Here is a 26,798-nt window from a genome sequence, read left to right on the forward strand (position 1 = left end):
AATGTAAGGAATTACATATTTATAAAGAACTTAATGGATTTAACAGACCAACTTAAATGAAACTGCCTTCAATGCATAATGTAATATTGTGTGAACCATCTCTTTGATTTTGATTTCTGTTTAAATCGAAAAACCGGACTGTAAAAACCAGGTTCTTTTATTTTTTACTGTTTTGTTCTTATAAGTTGTCTGGGTCTTTTTTAAGCCTGTAGTGACATGTTTAGCATTGCATAATTTTCAAGGTCTTTTGCACAAGTTTAGGTTAAGTATATGAGGTTTTTTGCAATAACTGTCAGTTTTTTTCTTGGAAATTGTACTTTGGTGTCCTCTGTAGGAGAATATTGTGTTCCAAATATTGCATCTTCTTTGCATGTATAAATACCATCTTTCTCAGTAGTGTAAGATATTGGGCATTGTTCTGATGGTCATAGAAACTTCTTCCTTTGCATCCTAAAAATGACTAACCAAAAGGAGGGGAAAAAAAGTAGGAAGAAATGTGCCTCTTAATGTATAAAACTGAATGCAGTGATACTACTTTTTACTGCTTTTTCACAGCAAGGCCAAGAAATGGCTGCAGTAAAAAAATTTCCTTTTCACCACAGAAATTGAATAAGGCTGTTTCCCTCTGAAAGGGAAGAATAGGGCTCTGAAAGTATTAAAACACTTTTTGGCCAGATACTATTGCTGTTAGGTCATATGCTAAATAACCTCTATTTTCCAGGAAGGTATCAGGAGTTATAAGTCAAACACCTGTTTGTTTCTAGTTTTTAGTACCTGTAACAGAATTTATGTCCTCCCATCAGGATGTATATTCCGTAGGCAGAACATAGCTGTCAGTCTTGCTTTACTGCATATATGACAGAATTTGGAAGCACTGTGGACCACAGATAATGGAACAGCTTGTCACTGCTACACAAATAAAACTGGGGTGTAAATGGAGATATTTTTGGTTGATTACCCTTTTGTGAGTCACCCTGGGATAAGAAAAATATTGATGTTGGAAATGAATGCTTATTAATACTTAGTATTCATAAGGCTATATATGCTTATGGCTTTTTAGTATTTAAGGACACTTTTCCACCGCTGGAAAACTTCTGAAGGAATGGTTTTATTACATCTTTGTGCATTAACATCGAGGACAGCTCCTGATATTCCTCCTTAGATTGACAACTGTGTTATCAAACTGATAAATAATAAATGTGTATTCTGCCCTGCAAGCTTTGAAATGGTTGTCCAGCGGTGGAATTTGCATTATTTTCTTTGCATTGATACACTGGTTAGAGCAGGTTAATAACTTTTTTTTAGTTTCAAAACTTTGCAAAGGTTTTAACTAATTTGCTAGAGATCACATACACAATGGCTTGCAGAACCAGAAATGCCAGGTTGCTACAGAGTTTGGCCAGTATTATAGCCACAAAATAGTATCACTACTGCAAGTCGATTAGTAGCAAATATTATGAACTATTTGTGTTTTTCTGAGACAATTTTTTTAGCATTAAATGCTCCTGCAGTCAAAAGTGAGTTTGGAAGACTAGTGTTCCTTATTGCATTGAGATCTGTGTAGATGCTAAGAATATTGTAAGTTTTTTTGCAAGTACAGAACATGTACTAGCCTGTATAAGCATCTGTTTCCTTACAATTTTAGAAATTGTAGAAAGCTCAGGAATATCTTTATGCCTAGCCCTGGATTGTATTTTTCCCCAGAAAACAGCATCCTGTGGTTTGACAGTGAACCTACTGCTATTAATACCAGAGCTCTACTGGTCCCAAAGACTTTGTTGTGAAATTGAACACAGGAAAATGATCAATGAGAGTGACAGAGGAGCTGCTTAGCTGGCTTTGAGTGTGGAAACAACAAGGAGTTGTTCCTTGGGATGGGATGAGAGTTTGTGCCCAAGTGGGATTGCAACCTTGAAAATGAAATTTGATGTTTGATTATGTTATTTCAGTTTCCAGTCAAATTTCTCAGATCCTGTGTAAACTCCATGGTGCAGGCCTTAAAGGCTTTGTCTCTGTTTATTAACTTGGTACATGTTTTATATAATGTCTTGGAGGAGCACAAAGCTCTGCTGTTTGTCCTTCAGGTCTAAAAGCTTAGCTGGGCTCTTACTGGAGCAGTTATTAATCAGTACTGGTAGTTCTTAATGTGGGCTCTGTTAATTCTGTTTGTGTGGTTTCACCCTCTGGTGTATCAGTAGTCTAAGCCATTTATGATTGTTGTGGTCCCTGTTGTGAGCACTAGGATGTGGAGAGCTGATGACCAGTGTAAGATGATACTGTTTGTATGGAGCTTTTTTAAAATTTAGTTTCAAAAGGTAGTTCTTGATTGAATAATAAAGAAAAACCCATCTTTAGAGGGGGGCTTAACTAGGCTGTGATGATCTTTTTAAATATGCAGACATGATTCTGCATTGCTTTTTGCAGCAAAGTAGATTTTTCTCTTCTCTGAGGAAGTATTGAAATTTTTAAATTTCAGTATTTGCTGTGATTGAACTTGCTGTTTGAATATTGTCTCATTTGTAGCAATTTGTAACAGAATGTTGCCTACTTTTTTACTTATCTATTGGCAGGTAATAAAAATACCTATTGTGATAACCTATTTACAGAGGAAAAGTTTGTTAACTGGCTTTAATGGATGGAAGAGAGGGGGAAACAGCTGCCAAATTTCCAAACTCATTCTTGTTTGTGCTGAGAATGTTTTCTGGGACAGTCATACTTGCCACCTGTGAAACCTTCATGTTTATAGAATGTGATGGCAATAAGAGGGTTTAAAGCCTTTGCCAGTTTTATATAGGCATGGAAAGAGTCTCTAGTTACAATTCAGTGTAATAGAACTATTTGCAAAAATTGTTAGCAAAGTGATGAGGTCATGTGGCTAAGCTCTGAATTGCAACCCTGAATGTTGTAAAACTGAATGATGAGCTTCATTCTGCTCCCATGTCTGTCTGTTCAATGCAGGGTTGGCTAAACCACACATTTCTCAACTATTATATGCACAGACACTTAGAAAAGCTGTTTCATAAAGTTGCAGATCCTCTTAGACAACCGAAGAGCTGTCTGAGTTGGAGAAATTTGGAATTCTCAGTATATATGAGTGGTTACAAGTAAACAAGGTCAAAAGTAAAGTTCTGTTCTGTTTTTGCCTGCACCTGGACACATTATGATCATAATTCTACCATGTTTTATTTAAAAAAAAAACAGGCCAACAAAATAAACGTATCAAATTTGCATGCTTATTTTTTGATAAGTCTAGGTATCTCCCATTATGGGTTGGGACCCAGGCATGTTAAATAATAGAATAAGTGAAGAGAACTGAGTGTTATCAGTATTTTTAAAAGTAATAAAAAACAGGTGGACTGTTCTTTATTCTGTTGTAATAAGCTTTGATTTCTCAAAGTGGATAATTTTTAAATATTTTCCTTAAAACAAAAATCATAATTGTGTTCTGATACCCAAGAAAAGAAAAGATAAGCCTGGCCCTTGTGTGGTATTAGAACTATGAGCAACTTCTCATTCCGTTCACATTTAACTCATGATTTAGTTGCTTAATTACTGTAATAATTCTGCAGTTTATAGGGTTTAACAATGTAGGAGTCTTTCTGGAAAATTCCTTTTTTATCTAGCTCTCTGCATGTGTTTTTAAAATATTTCTTTTATTTTTCTTTTGGTCTTTTGCAGATGGAAGCCAAAACAATTTTTAAAACCGGAATTTATGAGGCTATTCCGGAGTTCTGTAGAGGATGCATATAAACGCCTTATATATCCTCTTCTCTGTAGGGAATTCAGGTAAGCCTGGAATAAATCTGTGCTTTCATGTTACTGATTTTTTTTAACAATTCCCTCCCCAGGATATTGTTAGGCTATCATTTATCTATTTGAAAATATCAGTATGTTTCTAATCCTCTGTGCTTACAGAAGAAACAAACTGTGTACGCTTGGTTCTATAGATTTAATTACTGACCCTATAGAGTTTCAGCTACAGTAGAGAAATGATCTTTCTGTGGAGACATTTTACATGTTTACATGCTAGATGCTCGTACAATTATCTAATAAAGTACAATTTTAGGACTATATTAACATGATTTTTTAATAGCATAAACACTGATGTCACTGTGTTTTCCCAGCATCTGTTCTTGTGACAGCAATACTGTCAGTGACACTGTTGTAACTCTTTTACCTGTCTAATAGAACTCAGTGAAGTATTGTTAGGGTTGGACGCATTCCTTGAGTTTGCCAGCTGCATTTTGTGGCAAATTAATGAGTCATAGTATTAGTCTGATACTATTTTGTGAGTACTGTGATGTCTCTGGAAAAAGTTAGTGAACCTATTACTGGTGATACTGTAGTAATGATGTCATTGGATATCATGTCATTTGTTAGGATCTGTAACGTTGTTCTAAATTTAAAGGAAATTTAAAACTTAGTATCAAATAAGCATGAATTAGATAGGGTATACCATGGTGTAGTATGAGAGTTTACCACATAGTGGAAATTATTGAATATGTCAATTAAAAGCATTATCTTCCAATAGCTAACAGTACTTTTGGTGCGATTCTTCAATACCAGAAAAAATCCTCAAAACATAACATGCTTCATTCTGGCAAGGCTCTCTCATATGTTAATACTTTCTTGAGGTAGTTGTAAATGAATTTTATCTAAGAGACCCTGTTTCTTTGACTAGAAATGTTGAAATTGCTTGCATCAAAATGACATGCTATCTAGTACCTAGAATCAGCAACCACATTGTGAAATGTATTTCTTCTGTACTTTTCTGGGTGTGATTTGTGTATGAATTGAAGTTGTTTTCCTGATGCCTTTCATGAACATCATTGCAAGAATGATCTATATTCTACCTCTCTGAAAAGAACCATCAGCTCAAGATTTTAACAGTGTGTACTTCCAGTGGCTTTTGAGCTTCTTCACTACAGTATATTATGTTTGCTTATTGCTTTGCAAGCAAGATTGTTTCACCTCTTGATTAGTGAGCCTGGTTTTTTGTTACTTAGAATTTTGCAGGGTTCTAAAAATACTGAGTTCACTTACTATTTTGTGACAACAATACATGTAGCTGTGGTATGGGAGGCACTGTCTATTGTGGTCAAAATGGTGAACATCTCATGGTAGAGAGTTCAGCTGTTGGCTTCTGTCACATGGGAATGAAAATAGTTTTCATTCCTGGCCAAATCTACAGTCAAACAATTTTAAAATAAAGAAAAAATGCCTACTTTTTAGTGGAATTTCATTTTAAGAGAACTAAGCAACCTGACATAGGGATGCTTCAAGGCCCTTTTATTGTGGTTTTTATTCAGTGGTTTGTACCAATAGGATTGTTGTGGCCTGTGCTGTGTGTAACACTTTGAGGACTTCTGGAGCAGTGGGTTGCTGAAGGTTTTCTGTTCTATTAATCAAAAGAGGGGGGGAAAAAAAAGCTTCCTGCCCTACTGCTTATTCGATGTTGCCCACAAGTAATCAATGAGAAGAATATGAAGCTTGCTGCTGTTTCCTGAGGGGATATGTGCTTAGGTTTTACTCTTTGTGATGATGTTGCATTATTTGGAGTTTGGATTGGAAAATCTGAAACCTCTCCTATAGAGAGGAACTCAAAGCACCTAGCAGTATTCTGGTCCCTGACCACTTAACCCTTATCCTCCTCCTATTTTCTTTCCGGACATCAGGAGCTGTTTTTTCCGACTCTTGCAAAGGGCTGCTAAAGTATTCAATACCTCCTTTTAGCATTAATATTTCCAACCCACCTCCTGCTGTTCTTTTTTCTTTTTATTGTCATTAAATGTTGGAACAGAAAGTTTCCAAGAATGTATTGAAATTGCTGGTGCTCCTAGTGATCAGAAGAATGAAACTTGCCAGCAAGACGATTACCTTATTTATTGTTTAATTTCCTTTCTTCCATTCTGTCAGATATCATTTCTTCTATCTGGTATAATAATGTCCAGTGTTGCTTTTGGCTCTCTGAAATACATTTTATCTTGTTGCAATACTGCATGGAATGATTCCGTTTCATGCAAGTGATGTGGCATGGGCATATTTTTTAATGGATAATCCTTTCATAATTTTCCATGCTTCCTTGCAGAAAGTGCTTTCTCTCCTCTGTCTTCAGGGACACAACCACTTGTCTGTATATCTTGTTTCACACCTGAAGCTAGTTTGCAGATATTTTTCCACAGAAATGATTGCATCTCGACTGTACATGGAAGTGGAAAATTTTAAATCTCAATTTAAAATCTGAATCTTATAACATTGAATATAGAAACTAGTAGGTTATGATTAGGCTATTTGCTTTTATTACAATACACCTGTTAGTGATATACAGATCTGAGTGTTCAAGGGAGGGACTTGGAGTCCTGACTTGTCTTATATTTTTTCATAAGGTAAGAGTTTTGAGGTTTATTTGCTTGCGTGGTTGTTTATATTTTTTTTTTCCCAAAATAGCCATTTTCTTGTATTTAGAGAGGAGGACTCCTCCCTGCCTTTTATCTCTGTCATCTTTATAAGAACTCTTGTGAATTTGGAAAGCATGAAGCCAGACATCTTGCCATTTGGATGAAGCCAGTAACACACTGACAGAGAAAGATATTAGTTTGTTTTGTGTTGCTTGATATATTATTTTTCTGGTTTTTGTTGTTTGTTTTTCCAAAGGATCAAACGATTATACTAAGCTTGAAATTAAAAGCCACTGCTTTGGGCAGTAGATCACGTAATTGATACAAGTGTTGAGTAAGACACAGAAAAAAGAGATGTCTATATTTGAAATGTAAATATACAGGATATTACATAACAGAAAGGACATTCCCCCTACACACCTGGCAATTTCGGTAACATTTCCTGTTACTGTAAAAGTTGCTATATATTCATGCGAATTTTAAACATGATTTCCATAAGGCTGACATAACTAATAGCATGTGTTCAGGGGCAACTTTAATTCCTACACAAGTCTCCCTTCTTAGATGGATTGACAGGAATTTGCAGTGTGGGAGGACTTGGCCTTGTGGGCAGTTGGGACCTGATATCTTTGGGATAGATGGAGGGATGGAACTTGGCCTGTCTTTGTACAAAGTCTCTGGTCCAAGGGCATTTCCGTCCCTTGTCTACAAGCCACTTTTAACCTTCATTTGATGCATGGATGACTGGTTGATTCTCTATTGTGTGTGTATAGAAGATCCATACTTCTGTGGGGCTGAGCTATTTGCTTTTGTTTTGTTTTCTCTGGTCTCATAAATGGCATCTAATTGTTCTCTTTCTCTCCCTAGGGAGGGTCTCTCTGAACTCTCACTAGAAGAAGCTTGTTCTGTGGTTTAGATAATTTTTTTTTTTTTTTTAAATTAGAGAAGGGAAAAATAGGAGAAGGATCCTGCAAGATTGAATGATTAAGAAATGGAATGGCAACTGAAATGCAGTGGAATGAGTGTAAAATTATACTTTCAAGGGGAAGTAATTATATTTTTATAAGTAAAGCTATTAGCTCTGAGCTATCCTTCCACAAGGGAGGTGCCGTGGCACTGTGAAAGGTAGCTCCACATGTTAAGTGAATGTTAAGTGCTCAGAAGATAAGATTTAGTTAAGGAATAAAGAGAAAGAATCATTTATTTATTTGGCCTGTATTTGAAATGTTGTTGTCCATTTTGGTCCACTCACATGGGGAGGGGAGTAGGAAGTAGAAAAGCAATTCACTGAAACTGGGAAAGGCCCAGTGAAAGGGAATGAGGAAATAATTTCTCTGGAAAGAAAACAAATGGCTACACTATAACTTCAACTTGGAAAATAGAGGACTTAGATAAATGATGGAGTGGAACAAGATTTCTAGGGATAAATTTTTACTCCCTTCCTATATAAAGCTTAGGGGAGCATAATAAAAAGAATGCTTCCAACCAAAAGGTGGCAGCTATTTACACAATTGGTGATGGACCTACAAAACTCACTGCCAACAGACTCTGGATGAAATAAATATATCTTTGGGAGGAATTGGATAGCTGAGCAAGACCTCTATTACAAGCTAATAAGAAGACAAATCATGACAAGTCCAGGAAATACTCTGGAAGCAGTTGGAGGCTAGGACAAGATTATGGAACAGATAGTAGTGCTGCTCTATCAGCTGCTAAGGCAACTGCTTGGAGGCAGACCTGGAGACAGAATACTGGGATAGAACGACAGCTTAGCTGAACTGGTGCAGACATTCACACATTTGGTGGCGATATTCAGTGTGTCTGCCCTTTGCTGAGGGAACATTTGAACTGCAAAGGAGCCTTATAATGCATGTATGCCCTGCACCACCTCATTTTCAGTTGTGTCTGTGATTATCTCACCTACCTGATACAGAAACAGAGAGCACATGGATAAACGGGAACTTTTTGCTGTTGCACACCTCCCTAGGAAATGTTCAATCAGTAATGTATAAAAGAGGATCTAGACCTCTCTCTGAACTACTTCACAAATGAGAGATGATGAGGACTTAATAGTTTTTTTATTACTGTGGGATGAGACGGGGCTGAGCTGGTTGTGATTCTTTGGATCCTGGGCAGATTTAAGTCAGGCTTTTGAGTTCTTCCACAACCAAAAACTGCTCAGAACAGTTTCATATTCCATCATGTCACATGGCCCTTATGAGGGTTGTCCTGGAACTATTTGTAGCCTGCTTGTGCTGTGCATTGATTGACCTAAACCACTTGAATAATTTTCCCTGTCCCATTCTGATAGGGTTAGTTAACTGTAATGCATCTATTTCCATTCTGTAGAAATAAATGGAGATAACAGGTTTTTTTCAGTGATAGGTGAAAAGAAAAGGAGAGTAAGGGCACTGGCTAACTTTAAATGAAGGCTTTACTGGATAGCTTTTGACTACCTAATTATTGGAGTTACTGACAATGTAATGCATATACAAGTGGTAATGAGTATCTGCAAAAGAAAAAGAAATTAGTGAGGTGATGAATATTTTTGTACCCATTACTCTTTCAGTTTTGGGTTTTTTTTGAAAGTGCTATACCATGATGAAAATTCTGAGAATAAGAATGAGATCATGTGTAGGTGATCCTTTTGAAAAATGTGAATTGTAACATTTAATTAGAGATGATAGAAACATGATTGGAAAAAGTCTTAAAAATTTGGAACAATAAATAAGTGTATTTAAAAGCTAATTGAAAGAAAAATGTTTTGGCTTTTTTTCTTTTATTTCCTTCCTTCTAAGATCCAAGTTGACATCTGATGCAGAGAAAGAGTCTGTGATGATGTTTGGAAGAAACCTCCGTCAGCTGCTTCTGACCAGCCCTGTGAGGGGCCGTGCTTTGATGGGAGTGGATCCTGGCTACAAACATGGCTGCAAGTTGGCTATTATTTCACCAACCAGTAAGTTTCAATTCTAAACATTTTTGGAAGGACTGGTAAAAATATATTAATTTATAGTAAAGATAGTTTCAAAATTTTAATTTTTTTTATTTGGGGAAGCTTTTAGTGTTTTCCACACATCCTGTTGTATAAATTTCCTTCTTCAGCTAGCCTAAGGTTAACTTTCCAGCACCTGGATTCCAGGGACTTCTTTGGTGCTATTACTGCTCTCTTATATAGAATTTAAAGTGCCTTCGATCTTTGTGAATACAAGTTTAAATGATTGTGCCCCTCAGTAGTCAGCTAAGAGAACACCTGGCATTTTTATTGTTTAACAAAGAATTTGAATTTAAATACTTTCTATAATATTGCTTTTTTCATGGCTAATATCTTGGACATCTGGACCCCTTTTCAACCGTTTTTTGTTTAGTAGTATGTGTGTTAGTGTAAGAAGTCAGAAACCCTATTTTTGCAAATATTCTTAGTTCATGTATAGAGCAGAGCCTTTCCACTTCATCCTAGTCTATTCAGGGGATACACACCTCTTTAGGCCTATGCAAAAACTATTTTTTTTCCTTTTATTTTATTGTTGCTTTTTACCTGAGAATATATCCACCCTAGGAGAGTGTAAAGAAAGGTGTGTTCTTTAGAAGGCAGTAAAAGTGAGGTAAATTATTCTGAGCTTTCATTGCACCATTAGCTATTAGTACTAGTTAATACAGTTCTTTCCAAATGTGACAGATGGGATGATGATGAGAGCTAGCACTGGAATTCTAGAACTCCTGTATTGCAAGTCCTTAGACTTTCTAATTTTCATCACTCTTTACTGGATTTGTAAATTGTACTATACAGGAACAATCAATCTTTTATAGTAAATTGCTCTTTTTCTCTGTGACATAATAATAGGTTTAGATGCTCATTACTTGTTATATTAATTTGTCTGCAGTTAATAGAAAATGTATTCATTTGTTTTTCTTTGCCAACTAAAGCATTCTTGTCCTATGCCCACCATACATTTCTTCTAAATGGACATAAATATTCAAGGGAAAGATGGCTTATTAAGAAGCTTTCTTTGTGCATCACCAAATTACCTTCAGTAGTTCTGTCAGGTACAGCCTTTGGACTTTTGCAGGTTTATTCAAATGGCTTTGCCTTTCCTTCTAGGTCAGATACTCCATACTGATGTAGTTTACTTGCATTCTGGTCAAGGATTTCGTGAAGCTGAGAAGATAAAGAGGCTTCTGCTACAGTACAAGTATGCTAAAGACACTTCATTTATTGCTCTTTCCTACCAAATAAAATGAAAGTCTTCGCTATAGATAAACTTGATTTTGAGTACAATAAGAATGCTATTGATTTAACTGGAGGTTTATTTCCTTTAGTCTAGTTCAGAGCTTGTTTTTTTTTTTTTTTTGTGTTCAAGCTTTTCCAGTTTATACATGTTAGAAGCATATGAAATCAGTATATGTTATAAGCACTCAAGCCATGGGAATGAGTAAAGCTGCATGCTATGAACGTATTCCCATAAAACTCTGCTAATCCATTTATTTTTGGGAATAGAAATTAGCTTTCAGCTAAGAAATAAATTTATCTTTCTTCTTTCTACCCGCCTCAACCCCCGAATCACTCATCAGTTTTTCCCTGTTCCAGAAACCGCATTAGGTTTTGGTAGAGTTTTGTCAAGCAAAGGAAATCCTGCAAAGTTAGATCTCCAGATGGAATTGCAAACAGGGGCAGCGTGATTAAAAGTTTGTGTCCAACTGTGTCTGTGGACAGACATCTGGTGTACTGAGTCAGCTGCTGAATTGCCACAGCATACAGTCCAGTTTGTCTATCAGCATCAGATTGGCTTTAAACAAGGTGATTTGGTGACTGACTGGCTGTGGTGTGGGCAGAAGGAATGACCACGCAAGCTGTTGGAAACTATGATATTCCCATTAAGGAATTAAGATGCTGATTGCTTTGGCTTCTGCTCTTTTTCATGACTCGTACCAGATGAGGGAAATAAGAGGTGAAACTGTATGAGGTCTATAAATAACATTCCATTTATTAATATGAAGTATAATTTTTGGATTTTCATCTTACGTTACCGCTGTATAATCCCATTACAAGTAAGTGAAAGTTTTTGACTCATCTCATGAACTGTCACATTGAAAACCTGTTAAACACAACATGATACTTCTAGGAATGTTTTCTCATTACATCTGGACCTTGTGTTATCTAAGATCAGATGTATTGGTCACTGTGGTGGACTGAATATTATGCATGAAAAGGTATAAAAGAATATTTAAGAATAATTGTTTGGTTTTTTTAACCCACACAAAGCTGCAGCACTGTTGTGATTGGCAATGGCACAGCCTGCAGAGAAACAGAAGCTTACTTTGCTGATTTAATTATGAAGAAATATTTTGCACCACTGGATGTTGTTTACTGGTAAGATCCCTTTGCTGGGATATTTTTCCTTTGTTCAGCATATTTTAACTTAACAGGTAGTTTTAGATGTAATTTTTGAATTGCTGCCATGTCTGTATTTGAGTTAAGCTTGACCCAACGTTCTAGCCAAAGAAAACTGGCTGTAGCTCTTTGAAGTATGAGAGTAGTTATCCTGAGTCAGTCAGAGGGACTCACTGAAGCATTTTATTTTTATTTCCTGAGGTTCACTCTGTTGCTATTATCATTGTAACAAAGTATGTGAGAATAGCAACACTAACAGCTAAGGGCCCTTTGGCATTGTGTGTTTGTTTCTTGATAAATGAGGTTTAACTGCAGGTGATAAAGCTTCTGTTGTCTGACTGCAGTATGCAATGGTTGCTAATCCTATGGGAATTAAATGATCTGGAAGTAAATATTGTGTTAATACCAAATGGAGAATAGCAAAGAATTTATCCTTTTCAGACTTCAAATTTTATCCATTAGTTTGTTGAATTTGAACTAAAGTATCCTTCTGTTGGTTTGGATGGAAACTGTACTATATCACTTTCTTTTCTACCACACAGAATTGCAGAACTCCTCTCTTTTTTACAATTCCCACCTTTATGTTTCCTAAAGTGGTTTTTTGTGATTTACCTTGGATTATCTTTTGTGCTGACATGTAACAGCAGTATTTAGTTTTCACTATCTTAGCATACTGAAGTAAGCCTTCTATATTTCAGGATCATAAGAAGGCCATAGCCTTTTGCCATTCAAAATATTATATACATTTAAAGATGCCTTTTTTTCATAAATTAGTGAGTGTCTTACAGATATGTTTAACAAATGTGTTACTTCTACTAACTTGTGATTGCACTTGTTCTTTGTTTCTAAATTTGCTCAAAATTCCATTCTTAAATCACTCCTTTATTCCAGGAGGTGTAGTAAATGTTTTTTAATTGTAATTGTTTGCAAAGGGAAGAGGCTATTTAAGCTTCTGAAACATTAGGCGTCCTCTTTACTGAATCCAATGCAAAAACAGTGAATGTTCTCTGACTGTAGAGGGTGCAAAACACATCATACTGTGTGGGTTTTGGCAAATGCTTGATTTCCTTATTGTTCTCTTAATATAGCTTAAAAATTCATTATGTTGCTATAAGCACTTTGTCTGAAATAGTGGGTTTGTGTATTTATTGTTCATATACTTCTTTACACAGAAAAAAGTTTTATATAATATTTTGATTGTTGTTTTTCTCACTGTTTGCCTCTTCTAATTTAATATTTTCTCCCTGTTTATAGTTCAAGATGACAAAATTTTCGAAGTAGTGCTTTAGTTGCTAAGTTCTTGGACCTGATAAAAGCTCTTGTGTACTAGGAGTTAGTATAAATGCTGGTACAGTATAAAGTCAGGTTAACTGTTTGTTGGTTTCTTAAGTAGTGACCAATAATTTTATAATCTTTCACTTTCTCCAAAACTTCTGATATTTGTAGCAAAAATCTATAATGCAGTTGTTTGACTTGACATGTTATATCCTGAACATTAACATAATTTAAAAAAAATATTTTTTATATATTTGTATTGTTCATGGTTTTCTTGTGTTGTACTCATATGGCAAAGAGCTAGTCCATACTTCAGAATTTGTGTGCAGAACCATGAGGTGCTGTGCATTTAATCAAAGTGGGGGTTTTTTTTGTTTTTTTGTACTTCATATTGTAGGTGACATCTGGGGCTCTTGAGCTTTGTATACTGCTGTGTGTGTGTGAATTTATGTGTGTAAGTTTACAGACAGGCTGTATTTGCAATGCTTGTCTCTCTTGACAGTTTCAGTCTGTACTGAGTTTTTTCATAAGGATCAGGGTTCCCATATATCCCTTACTAATAAACTAGTTTCATGAGCATCTCATTGCTTTATCCAGTGTTGGGGTTTCCAAGCCATGCTGCTGAATCCTGCAAGGCAGCTACTTTTTCCTTTTTAGCTCCAGAAAGCATTAATGTCCATGGTATTTCTTAGTAACAGAAAGGAACGATGAGTCCAACCCCCACTTCTGATAATCCAGTGAAATGCCTGGAATTTATGTCTGTCCAAGTTAAAAAATATGATACTTGCTAAATGAGGAGCAATTAGTACAGTGTTACTGTTTGAGCAATAGGTGACAGTAGGTTTATATCAGGATAACTGCTATACCTTTTGAGGGGAACTCTGAAAGGTGACTTGAAAGAGTATGCTCTGCTGATCATCATCTTTTTAAATAGTTAAGTCCTCCAGAGTATGTGCTTTCAGATCACAGCATTTTTGCTTCCATGTTCCAAGCCTTCGCTAGATTAGGCTGTTTTCTCATGACAGGCTTTATTTAAAAGTATGAGGACTTTGTTTATACATAGGCTGAATACAGTCACTCATCAGTTCTGTGGAAATTGTGTATGCTTTTGGACGAAATGATCTTTATGAATTGTTTTTCTGGTAAAATCTATAAGAAATAATTTCAGCCTTTTTTGGAACAGTTAATTCTTACAGAAGACCAGCTTCAGCAGGTTGCAGTATTAAATAAAGAATGGATTTGCTAATCGATATAGTGTTTGAACTGTGGGGAAAACAAAGCAATGAAGAACCCCAAACAAAAAACCCTAAACCCCCTAGGACAAAAAAAAAAAAAATCCATCCAGTACTTGAACTGTAACAGGCTGAGTCAGTTGCATCTAACATGATCCTATTTCCCAAGCCTTCATCTCCTCACAGGGATGCACTGAGCTGCACCAAGGTGGATATCCTTGCTCAGAAAAACAGCTCAGCTCATTGCTGTGTGCAAGTTTTAGGTAATTACTAATTGTATCTCCTTTAATTTTTTTTTCCTTGTAGGAGTTCAAATGTAAAGGGGCTTGGCAGATGAGGTTGGATTGTTTTATGGTGTTTTAAAAGCAAAACACTCTCAGCATAAGCTGTTGTTTAGAAAGGTGACTGATGGGGAGGTACTACAGATTTCAGCTTCCTTGGGAAATATTAACAGTGAAGAATAGCATCAGGAATGATTATAAAAAAACAAAAATGTGTTCATACTTTTCTATACAGTTCATCATATAGAGCTTGGAATCATGCATTTCCAGGGAAATGAGACAATAATAGAATATGTAAATTCAGAAAGGTGTGTGCAGTTGGTGCACCCACAAATAATGAAGGCTAAAGTTAGTATATAAAAAGCAAGTGATTAAAATAAAAAGTACTTAGCAATGGCAAATATAAACTGTGTAGAGTTTTACTGAAGTTCCCCAAAGTCAAGACAAGTCAGTGAAGACAGTAGTAGGAAATGAGGCATATGGCATGATTTTTCATGTGGCTTTCAAACCTGTCTGGACTCAGCTTGACAGTTTTTGATTTAAAGCAAATATTTTTACTATTTTTGTAACTAACGTGCTTTCAGATAGCTACATCCAACCTAAATAACTACAAGACTTTCTTTTCTTTTTTTTTTTTTTTTTTTTTTTTAAATGTAGTTTCCCTTTTAGAGCTATGTTTATTGACTTAGACTAGGATTGGACTAGAGCCAGGGACAGTCATATCTAGTCTTTGGGTTTTTGGTTACAAATCAGTTTTTGTTACAAGGTTCAATAAATATTCTTGATTATTTATGTTAGTTCTATTGTGGGTTCTTGCCAAAGATACATTGTATTATAACCAAAACAGATGTTCTAGTTTAGACAAGTGTATTTGTTTTAACAGGACCAGAAATGTAAATGAAAAAACATTGTGTTCAGCATTAACATGGCAGATGATGAACTTTTAGGATTTCATTGGCCTTTTTGGATTAAATGAAAATCTTGAAAAAATATTTCAGGAATCTCTTTTTCTTTGATTGCTGTCAGTTTGAGGCATCTTGGAAATGAAAGCTATCTGAATGACAGGTGAACTATGCTAAAGCAGGACAAAACAAACAGCTCAGTCTTTGTATTTGGCAGAATCAAATCACAATTTCTCTCTCCATCTCAATGGTTTTGTTGTCACAATACAAGCATTCTTACTGGTCTGACTTCTTATGTGCTTGCTGCATTAATGCACACTCAGAATAAAGTATTTCAGCTTGTATTTAAAAGAAAGTTTGATTAGTGTCAGGAATTGTTAATTGTTTTCAACATGCAGCTACAGCCAGACAAGTGTAGTTTTTGTTGCTGTTTAGATGGGTTGGTGTTTAATTTCTGTCTACTTGGTTTTAAACTTGATGCAAAATCTTTTTCTGCCACTTACAGCCAAGTCTTTTCTTACTCTCAAGACTTTATAAGCAATGTAATTAGTAATTTACTGCTGTTTAAGTTCAAACCCTTCTGTACTGTGGCAAATAGGGGAAAGTCTGTAATGTCTTGTAAAGTTCTCATTGGGTTTTCTTTAATGTTTAAATTGTCTGCTTTAGAATACTTAGAAATGTTCTGCTAAGGTAGAAAGGAGTGGAATACCTTTTGAAGTTGGACCATGGTGGCAAGAAATTGATTTAGAAATGTTTGTTCTATGGGGTTTTAGGTCCGCTAGTATTTTATAGGTGTCTGCACATGCTTTAAATATCCTTTTCAATTTAAATGCGTGTTTTATGTTGTTGAATATCTATATTATGCTCTCTCAGCTTTAACAAATGCCACTTTCAAGTTCCATGCCTCTACATTTCTAATGTTACACTAGCTTAATTCCCATTACTTTTCTGCTTCACAGCACTCGCAGTTTGAAAGGGACCTAACATTCGGGTTCACATTATGATAATTAGGTTTCAAAGCAGTGTGGGGGGATTAAGATGTCTGAAGTCTAGTTGCCGAATAAAGTTCAGAACTACTTGTAAAACTTGTTTGAGTGGTTAACAGAAGTGGTTTTATTTATTCAGTGCTCATGCAGCATTAATCCGTATTTCATCAGGTACCCACAGTGCTGTAACTCTAGATATGACCTTGGGACTTAATTTACCCCATCTCAGTTTTCCTTATTAATGTGCCATGAAAGAGGTACATGAAAGATAGCCAACTTCAAAGCACCTTTTCAAATAAAGTGGTTGATATGAATCCTCTGGTATTTAACACTGTCTGTCAAATGTTTCAGCTGGTTTGCATCCTTTTACAAGCTATTGCTTGCTGCATTAATGCAGTTGTTTCAAGTCTGTTGAGAGTATGAAGGGGGTAGGGATACGGGAAACTTTATTCCTATTTCTTTTTGATTGTGTTTCCTTTAAGCTGTTATTTTTGTCTGTTAAGCTATATAACTCTCTTGATGACACATTTATGTACGCACACCTACACACCTTAGGTCATTAGTTGTCTGATCCAGAAAGTGGAAAGTAGTTTGGAAAGTTTTGGCTAAAGGAATACATATTCAATGGAAACAATGCACACATCTGAAATGTACACTGAGGAACCTTTGTTCTGCTTTTGTCTCTTTCAAGCTCTAGTGGAGTCATGAGAAGTCCAAATCAATGAAGAACTACTTTGAGGAACAAACAGGTTTAAAATGTGTGTGAAGAAGACATAGTCAATGAAAACAAATTACGTAGTGATTTCTAGCCAAAGTGCCTTTCATCCCTTACTTAAAAGTTATGTTCTGTTGTGAATATTTACCACAGTTGATTGATCATGCATACTTCAAATGGTAAACCATTTTGTGTGTACTTATATTTAGAGAAGACAGTCTCATAAGTCGGAACCCCACTCTGCATAGTGATGACTTCCTCCTACTACTCTTTGTTCTTCATAGCTTGAGTAGTAATTTATCTTTCATTCAGTACAACATGGACTGGCAAAAGTGTCTGTATTTAAAATAGGATCCAGTGCTTATTCCTGGTGTATCCATAGACTGGTATCTGTGTTGAGCTGGTCCCATCCTGTATTCAAAATGGAAAATTCAGAGGTCATCTGTGCCTTTGAGGCAAGGATTCACCTTTGTCCCAGCTGTAGCCACCAGTACCATCCCTAGCTGTGTTTATCTGGAAGGAGGGATGGAAATGGGTGAGCAGTGAAATTGTGGTGGGGCAGTGAAACAGGAAATGGTAACTTCTGGCTTGTATAGCATGAATTTGAAACTTTTTCAAGCAAACTGTATAAATTTTACACTTGACAATTATGGAGTTGTCTTTGATATTTCAGAGAAATAATTCATAGTTTCCAGGATGAGAACAAGGTCTAATTAGAAGTGTTTCAATGTAATTAAAGAGATTATTAATTCCTCTAAGTTCAGAAAAAGAGTAAGTGGCATATGGAGTCTAGATTGCAGCAATTTGAAGGCGTGAGGTCAGGAAGCAAGTGTTGCTAGTGAAAGAAATCTAAATCTTAAAGAAAAAATCCATTTTTCCAGAACAGTGGGACATCATTTGACTTGCATCCAAGGGAATCTGTGGTAAAACAGTCTGCGAGGAGAGAGGAAAGTTTTTTGCAACTTCCCTTCTGTGTTTTCTCTTTCTAAGAGTATTTAAAAGTTATGCATTTTCAGTATGTAAAGCTCTTCAGGCTTTAAGGGATACTAAACAAATCAAAGAAAGGGAAGATTTTAGAATGAAAAGCTATTAAATGTGTGACAATGTGTGTAAGGGCAGTAATGCCTTCTTGACAATTAAAAATGTACTCATCTCAAATATACTTTTATAAATCAGATAGGGTTAGAAATTGAGCATGATAAATTCTTTCCCTCCTTTATTTTCTCACAAAGAAACCATTTAGATTTAGGATTGCAAAATGAGTTCTCTGTTTTCAGTTTTATGTGCCCCACTGAGTGGTAATTTGAACACAAGCTGTTTTCTTGTAGATCTATGTTATTTTCAGATTAATGAAACATCTTTTTTAAGATAATCATTTAGAATTTATCTAGTACTGCAGTACAATAGAAGTAAGATGAAAAGGGAAAACCCTCCAAAAATATTAGCAAACACAAAGCAAGAAATTGTTAGAAAGGTAAAAGGTTATTATTGAGAGACACCAGAGAAAGAAGATGCAGTGAGCAAGAGTTAACATTTCTACACAGAATGTGCCCATCAGGTCCCCTGGGGGCAGTTTTGGCTTGAATGTATTGCATGCAGTATGTTTGTAGAGCAAGACTAGGAGTTTTCCTTAAACTCAATTAAGACAAAATCGGATTTAGTCTTAATTTAAATGTACAGCTCAGGACTAGTAAAACTATACTGTGAGTAGGGGTTTAATCTTTTGGGTGTTTTTGATATTATTAGTAGAAATCTTGAAAACTATTACCAGTTCACATTGTGTGCTGGTCAGTGTTTTAAATGCAATCTCCTTTCTTAAGGGCTTTCTGTGATAACAAATTCATCTGGCTTAAAGTTTCTTGTTCAAGGCTATTTCCAAAGCCCAGCAATACGAAAGGTTTTAATAAATCTAAGAAAGATGAATACATCTGAAATTTCCTAGATAGCTCCAGTCAAAGGGAGAGCAACAAAGATGGTGAAAGGCCTTGAGGGGAAGCCCTATGAGGAGCAGCTGAGTTCACTTGGTCTGTTCAGCCTGGAGGAGACTGAGAGGAGATCTCATTGCAGTTACAACTTCCACACGAGAGGAAGAGAACAGACAGGCACTGATGTCTTCACTCTCATGACCAGTGACAGGACTTGAGGAAATGGCCTGAAACAGAGTTGGGAGGTTTAGGCTGGATATTAGGAAAAGGTTCTTGACCCAGAGAGTGTTTGGGCACTGGAACAGGCTCTCCAGGGAATGGTCACAGCACCAAGCCTGCCAGAGTTCAAGCACATGGTATGACTCTTGGGAATGGTTCTGCACAGAGCTGGGAGTAGGACTTGATGATCTTTGCAGGTCCCTGTCAACTCAGCTTCTTCTGTGTAAGAAAACTAGCTAATTTCTGTGTCTGATATTTCTGAGAAGGCAGCATAACAGGATATTTCAGACTAAAGGGATTTAGATTATAATTTAATGTGGTTACAACTTTTGCAGTTTTTCTGTGCTTTTTGGTCAACACTGCAAGCTTCCCACCAGTTTGATATCATAGGAAGCTCTTATTTAGCAGAACGAACATAACACAAGGTAATAGTATAAAATGCCTACTTCTCCCATAATTGCTGTGTTTGTTTGGTTCAACATCCTTTTTTCTCTCAAGAGTTACAAGCTGCTATTCATTGAGATGTTGATATGCTCTCACCATGTTTGCAATATCAGTAGAGATACCAAAGGATGGACCTTTTAAAGTTGTTGTGAAAAGCTGTGTGCAGGTCTCAGCACTGTGTGCCATCTTGTGCTTCTTGGCAGAAGAAGGCAAGGAGCCTGTTGTTAAGAGGTGTCTGAGTGGTTGCCAGGGTCAAGGGATGGCTCAAGGATTGCAAGAGGCTTGAGGAAGTGGTGCAGAAAAATGGGTGCAGTCAGGGAATAAGGGGCTTGGCACTTTGAAGGGCTTCCTCTAGACAGATACACTAAAGTACAGCCTGTGGGAACTTTGTACAGCTGTGACCTCACATCTGAGCTGTGTGCTCCTTGCCTGCTCAGTGCAGCAGGTTATGTCAAGAGACATTTCCCACTCCTGTTCCCTGATCATTTGTGAGCATGAATGGGTGGTGTTCAGTCCAAGCTTAAAATTGAGGTTTGGACTTCAGCTGAAAAATGTGACCTAATGGCATAATATTGCTTCACAGACTGAGCATTAGAGAAGACTCCTAACGGCTACACATAGGAGTTTTTTTTTCCAATACTATGTTAATTAATTTCTTCTTAAGATGGAGTGAGCTAAATACTCTTATTTCATGTATCTCCAGAGTATGTTTGAAAATGCTGTCTATTCATCATGGAACGTTAGGATTTGATATGTTAGTGTGAGGTCCCACATGAAGAAAATGAGTGATGCTTTAATAATCTGAACCTTAATTGTTCCAAACTTGGTATTGATACTGATTTCAAACAAACCAGAAAAGTTTAGACTTTCAGGTAAGCTGCTGCAGCAGCTTTTTAAGAGCTTCCCAAATGAGCATGTGTGGTTCTGTAGTTTCAGGTGGCTTTTTTTTCTTTGAAGTAACATGTGTGGTCAACCTCAGTTTCTGTCATATTGGAAATAGAATGTAGTCAAATTTTGGATGTTACCAGATAGAGCAGATTGAGAGAAGGTAACTGAGCTGAGTAATCATTCTTTGATGTCTTTTTGATTTGAAGATCACTGAAATTTACTGATGACCATGTAAAAAACTGTAAGCCTGTGGGCTGTGCTCTTCCATGTCCTGTTTTAAATATCTTGGAAGTAGCCTGTGAACCACAGGTTGAAAGCCATTGAACTTGGACCTGAAAATAACAGAAAGTACAAAGTACTTTAAATAGATGAAATCCTCCTTCTCATTTTTATTTGCAGAACTTTAATTATGGCTATGTAATCATGGAAAATTGAGATGTGGTTCTTGTTACCCATGTGGGCATTTTAAGCTGCTGGTCTTCATCCATTGTGTAGATGAAGTAAAATTGCTCCACACTAGAATGGTATTGTCATGCTAACAACAAAATCTTTGATACTTTTATTTCAGTGAAGTAAATTAAGTGAATGTAAATTAAAATAGTTAACATGTTAATTTATGTTTTGTGTCAATATGACCTTTCTATAATCAATTATGTTTGTGGCATTTGGGATATTACTCTATTATACATAAGAGACATCAGAAACATTTGTGTGTTTTAAGTGACTGTCATGAAATAGCTATTGGTAATTGGCAATTGGTAAATTTTCACTGGTGAAGATTGAGAGACTTCATTTAGGCTCCTTACTATGTAAAGAGACTCCAACAGAAGTTATTTTTGAAATCTGTCAGGAGTTAATTTAAATAGAAGCATGCAAATATAGTGTGATTAATAGAGCATCAAGATTAAAATTTTATAAATACGATAATTTGTAATGTACTGAGTGTTATTGCAGAGTCATATTTGGATATGTATATTTGGATAATGTTTTGTCTTCAAATAGACATTCTCTTACAACCTAATGGAGAAGTAAGCATTTTTCTATTTATCTGAGTTTGCCAGGAATATGTTTTTACTTAAGCTAAGATTTTGCCAAACTTCATACCTATTCATTTGTAAAACCACATTTGCTGTTCTGCATTTCAGCTCTTACTGGGCTTCCTTTATTGTTGTGAGATGTGATATATGGATTTGTTTATTTATTTAAACTTACTGTGCTATTATCTTTGATGCTGGTAGCAGAAGCTTAGAATAGGCATAGATTACATTCAGCTGCCAAACATTAGATATCTTAATTTCAGTGACTTTTCAGTCTTGTCTGTCAGGGAGGTACCTTGGGGATGAAATTTTTCCTCATAAGTCATAAATGCTCTCATTAGTGGGGAAAAGTTTCTTTATTTTTTGTAATATAAATACTGTTGAGATCTGGTAAAAATGAAAGTTTGTGGACAGATTCTAAGTTTAGATAGAAATCTCCCCCAAAAATATTTTCAGGATTTTTTAAAATAGTAAATCTCAGGAAACTGCCTACTGTACTGCTACTAACAAGTTCCCCCAGTATTAGGAGAGCAACTGGTGCAACTTTTGATTTAAACCCAAAAAAAGACAAAATGCCTTGGATTTGAAAATTGAACATTTATGACCTCCAGGTGTCTGATAGCCCGAGAGTCTTCCACGCCTGAAAAGCAATTGCAATGTGTCTGTCAGTAAAGCAAGAACTCTTTGTCTCTGCAGTTACCTGAAATGACAATTTCTATTCCTGATTTCAGGCTATTGGCTCTTAGAGGCTGCTGGCAGTACAGGAGTGAGTGCTGCCCATGTTGTATTTTCCCTCAAAGTGATTTTGTGATGCTGAAGCTGGGAATTATGCTTGCCTAGACTCACTGAACTTATCAACAAAGTACATAGCAGTCTTAAGAGCTCCATGAATGACATTGAAAGAAGCAACAGCAACAGGAGATACTTCAGCACACTTGTGCTTTTTTCAGATCATGAGAGGCAGAGAATATAGACATGCTGTGTGTCTCAAAGGGACTTTGAGTAGGTTATTTCAGCTTGAAAAGGGATTAGACTTAGATGACTGCAGTGTCATGTGGTTGGTGCCTATTGAGGATAATTCCTTTCTATAACTGAATCCTAGCAGTTTTGTCAATGCTGAGTAAGTGGATAGAGGGAGAAATGGTCTGTTTGTCATAGTGAGTGATATAGAGGTGAGAAAGTACTCCTGAAAGGAGACTTCAAAATGCACAAGCTGCATGAAGCATCTTCTTTCAGTACCAGTCTCTCCTGCAACAGCCATAAGCAAGTGCAGGGGAGAGGGCAGAGAGGAGGGTGTGATGTTGGCTTTTCAGTTTTGAGGGCAGACTGGTGTTGCTGGGGTGACTCTATGCACGGTTGTAAGTTTAATCATGTCCATCTAGCAGTTCTGCATGTTTAGATATTTTCCTTTCCTTGTAATACCTAGTGCTCCTGCAAGTAAATTTGTTGCTCATGTAGAAATAACATTTTTGCTTCAATCCTATTTGCAATTGCAACTAATATCAGTTACTAATTAAATCAGATCTTTTGATTTAGCAGCAAATACTGTTCAAACAGCTCAGCTGTCTGTGGATGTTTCTAAATAAAAATCCTGGAGGTGGGGGCAGTGATGTCTGTCTATAACCACTTATTGCTTATAATAAATTGGCTTTTCACATAAAACTTCTCTCTCAAACCTAATTAACTTTTATTTTTCTAAAACATCTTTGGCAGCCAAGGCAATATGCCTACTACCTGTTCAGTTCTTTTATTGGATTGAACTAGAACTAACATTTAGATAGAATACATTTTGACATTTGAATTTGATGCAAATGTTTCAGGGAAACATGCGTCCTCCATGGGTGACTCTCTTGTCACCGTTATGATGTTGTACTGTATGTACTGATGTGTAAATATACTTTGTAAGTGGGCTTTCAGTAAAATCAGTGGTGTATTTATTGCTTGTTCCTGGTCCGGTTTTCCTCATAGTATAAAATCACAGTTCCAAGTCCCTGTTTTTTATTTTTAATTCAACTTGTTTTCTAGAAGTTTGTCATTTTTAAGTAAATCAAACGGATATTCCTGTGTTACTTCTCAGTGATTATCTTTCTTCCAAAAGAAATGTTAACTCTAATTTTCTGCTGTAAGGGTAAATAGAAAGAAACATTGTCAATTTCAATGTTTTAAAATGAAATAATTTTGATATTGTTATATAGTATCTTTTTAATATATCCTACTTTCCTAGCTAACATGAAGAGTAAAATGGCTTTTAAAGCAATGTTTAACTCCTTTTTAAGGAATGCTTAAGGCTCTCCTATTGACTATTCCTCTTGTTAGCCCCTGCTCCTGTAGGGAAATGGCTCTGCCATCATCTTGCTGGCTTGTACCCGAGTGTCCACAGGCACTTGGTGCTGCCTTGGTTGTAGCTTTCTCCCGGGGGGCTGGTTGATGATCTCATGGCCTTTCTGGAGAAGACTGCTCACTGGAAAGTCTGAGCTCATTATTAGTAGATTGAGCTAGAGGAAATTGCTTTTCCTCTTACTGGCTTCTCTTTGGTAAAGCAGTTACAGTAGATTGTAGGTTACTGGACTTCTTACACTAACAGGAATAATGTTTTCTGATTGAGACAAGATTTTAAGCCTGGGGTTGTTCTGGTGCTACGTGAGAAGAAAAAAGTGGTGGCACCTAATTCAAAGCAGATTCCATTCAGTTTTATGGTCTGTAGGAAATTTCTTCCAGGTTTTTGTAAAGATACAGATGAAATGCTGATTTGTGTGAATATATTTTATTTAGTATGCAATGCATAAAATGCAAAATTGATTATTTTTGGTTCGACTGTAAATATTAGCATTATGAAGCAAAGCTAGTCTGTAGTTTGTTTTAAAGTCTATAATTAGTACAGTGGACTTTGAGCAAGATGCTTTCTTTATGTAAATTGTCTTTGGGTCATCTGAAATAGCAGTTCTAACACTCAATACAGATTGAAGTCTGAGAGATTACAACAGGTCTCATCAGAATTTTAATGGAGTATGTATGGTTGGAGTTCATGTTTATTCCATATTTATAAAGGATTTGTAGGTTAGTTTCCATTTGGTTTAATGACAGAATACAAGTTTTGGATTTCTTCTTTAGCGTGCCACACTTAATATAATTAGATTGCATAAATCACATCTTGCATGTGGTGATGGCAATGTTGTGAGCTTTTATGAACTTCAGAAGAAGTCAAAACTTGGAGCTTGTGAAATGTATTTGTTCTAGTTCTCAGGGTTTGATTAAACTCAAATCCAGGACATACCAGTTTGTGTATTACTAATCTTAAAGCATTATTTATATATTTTTAAAGAAAGTATTTCAACATTGTGACAGAATTCTGAACATACGCATCTGTGGCTAATTTTATAAAATAATTTCAAATATATAGTTTAGAAATAATTACAAGGCATTTTAGGATTAAATTCTCCTTTATGCAAATTTATGAAAAAACAAAGGATAGTGGTGATTTGACCCTTAATATTAAAATCTACACCACCAGTTCCTTAATATAATACGGATCTGAATTTAGTTGAAGTTTTGTTTGTGCTTAGACTGGGAAGCCTTGTGGGGGCAAAGGGGAATATTTGTGTTTGTGCCTTGTTCTTTTGGTGGAGGAGCAGCCTGTTGTCTGTCTGCAGGGATGTAGGGAATCCTGTCAGCCCCATACCCCTGCCCAGTGGGAGCCACGGGCTGGTCCCGTGCGGTCCCGGCTGTGATACTGCACGTGGTGATGCTGGTGAGCCAACACGAGCCTCGCTCTGCTCTGGCTCAGGGCCCTGGGCATGCTGACAGCAGTGCCACTGCTGGCCTGGCTTCCAGGGCAGGCTGAGGACAAGGCTTGGCTCTGCCACCTCCTGCAGTAGCCAGCAGAGCTGAGCAGGCGCCCGGGGGCAGGAGATGCTCTGCCCTATTAAAGGGTGCTGCATATCCCACCCTGGCATATGTTCTCCATAACCCCCCGCAGGAGCTGTCTGTGTCAGCCAGAGCCCTCCAGGCTCTGCACTGCTGTGCTGCCATGGAGTGTCTCAGATAACCTCTGTCCTCATCTAGACAGCTATTGTTTTAATATTGTGCTGTCTCTTCCATAGCCCTGATCTTCAAGTTGGGTTTTTTTGTTGATTTTGTTGCTAATTTTCTTTAAAGTAATGGCTGTTAATTGTCAGCTGCAAGAATAGTCTTAACAGTTTAACATCAGACAGTGGAAATTAAATGGGCCTGCTCTGTTCCTGCTGGAATCAGCAGGGTACACATTTCCATTAATTTAATTTTCAAACAATTTCATGTTTTCTTTTTGCTTACAGCATTGGAGGAAGCTGGGATTGTTTAGTGAGTTCTTAGTGCAGCACTGTTTTTGAAGACAGAGTTTTGACTCTTAAAATCTCCATTTATTTATGCCCTGCTGTTCCAGGGCAAGTATGTGCTTTTCAGAAGTGTATAATATAGTGCTAAATCTTTGAACTGCCATTAAAAAAAACTTTGAACCTCAGCTTAATACTATCAAAACATCAAGTCTTAGCTACAGAGGATTCAAATATTCTTGTTAATATGTAGTAGGTTTTAGAGTTTCTGTTAATGGGAATACTTGAAACCTGACTGGACACAGCCCTCAGCAATTTGCTTTGATTCTCCCTGCTTTGAGTGAGAGTGTTGGACCAGCCAATCAATCCCCAAAGGTGATTGTGGCTGTGATTCAACCACTGTGATTCCAAGGCATTCAGCGGTTTCCAGAAGCTGCAAGAATCTTTCAAAGACCCTCACTCTTCATTGGTAGCTTGTCTTGCAGGTTCTAGGTGTAAGAATAATGAGCAATCCAGAGAAGTACATGTAGGGTAGATGCTCACTTGGCAGGATAGAAAAACTGAGTATGAACTACCTGGTGCAAATTTTGACATCTGTGAGAGAAAACAACATAGTTATATTTGAAAAGGATGAGTTACCCGTTTTAGTTTTATTAGTGCCTTTTTTTAAAATAATGTAATTGACCTACAGCTTCTCAAATGTTTCTAAAAGACTTTCCCATTATAAAGTAGGGTGGGGATGAAAAAGAGGGCTAATATGGTTTAAAAAAAATTCATATTCCAAGATGTTTTTCTCT

The 26,798-nt window shown here is 36.5% G+C and overlaps 1 protein-coding gene across 2 annotated transcripts in view; it reads left to right on the forward strand.

Annotated features, from left to right (window-relative positions):
• Window positions 1-26,798, forward strand: part of SRBD1 (S1 RNA binding domain 1) — a 121,574-nt gene that overhangs the window by 21,130 nt on the left and 73,646 nt on the right. For both annotated transcript variants that reach the window (XM_079298246.1, XM_079298247.1), the window contains 4 exons: window positions 3,679-3,786; window positions 9,197-9,354; window positions 10,498-10,588; window positions 11,659-11,766. In XM_079298246.1, the coding sequence (XP_079154372.1) occupies window positions 3,679-3,786; window positions 9,197-9,354; window positions 10,498-10,588; window positions 11,659-11,766 (465 nt within the window). The remainder of the gene's footprint in view (window positions 1-3,678; window positions 3,787-9,196; window positions 9,355-10,497; window positions 10,589-11,658; window positions 11,767-26,798) is intronic.

Source organism: Erithacus rubecula (genome assembly GCF_903797595.1).
Source record: "Erithacus rubecula genome assembly, chromosome: 2".
NCBI lineage: Eukaryota > Metazoa > Chordata > Aves > Passeriformes > Muscicapidae > Erithacus > Erithacus rubecula.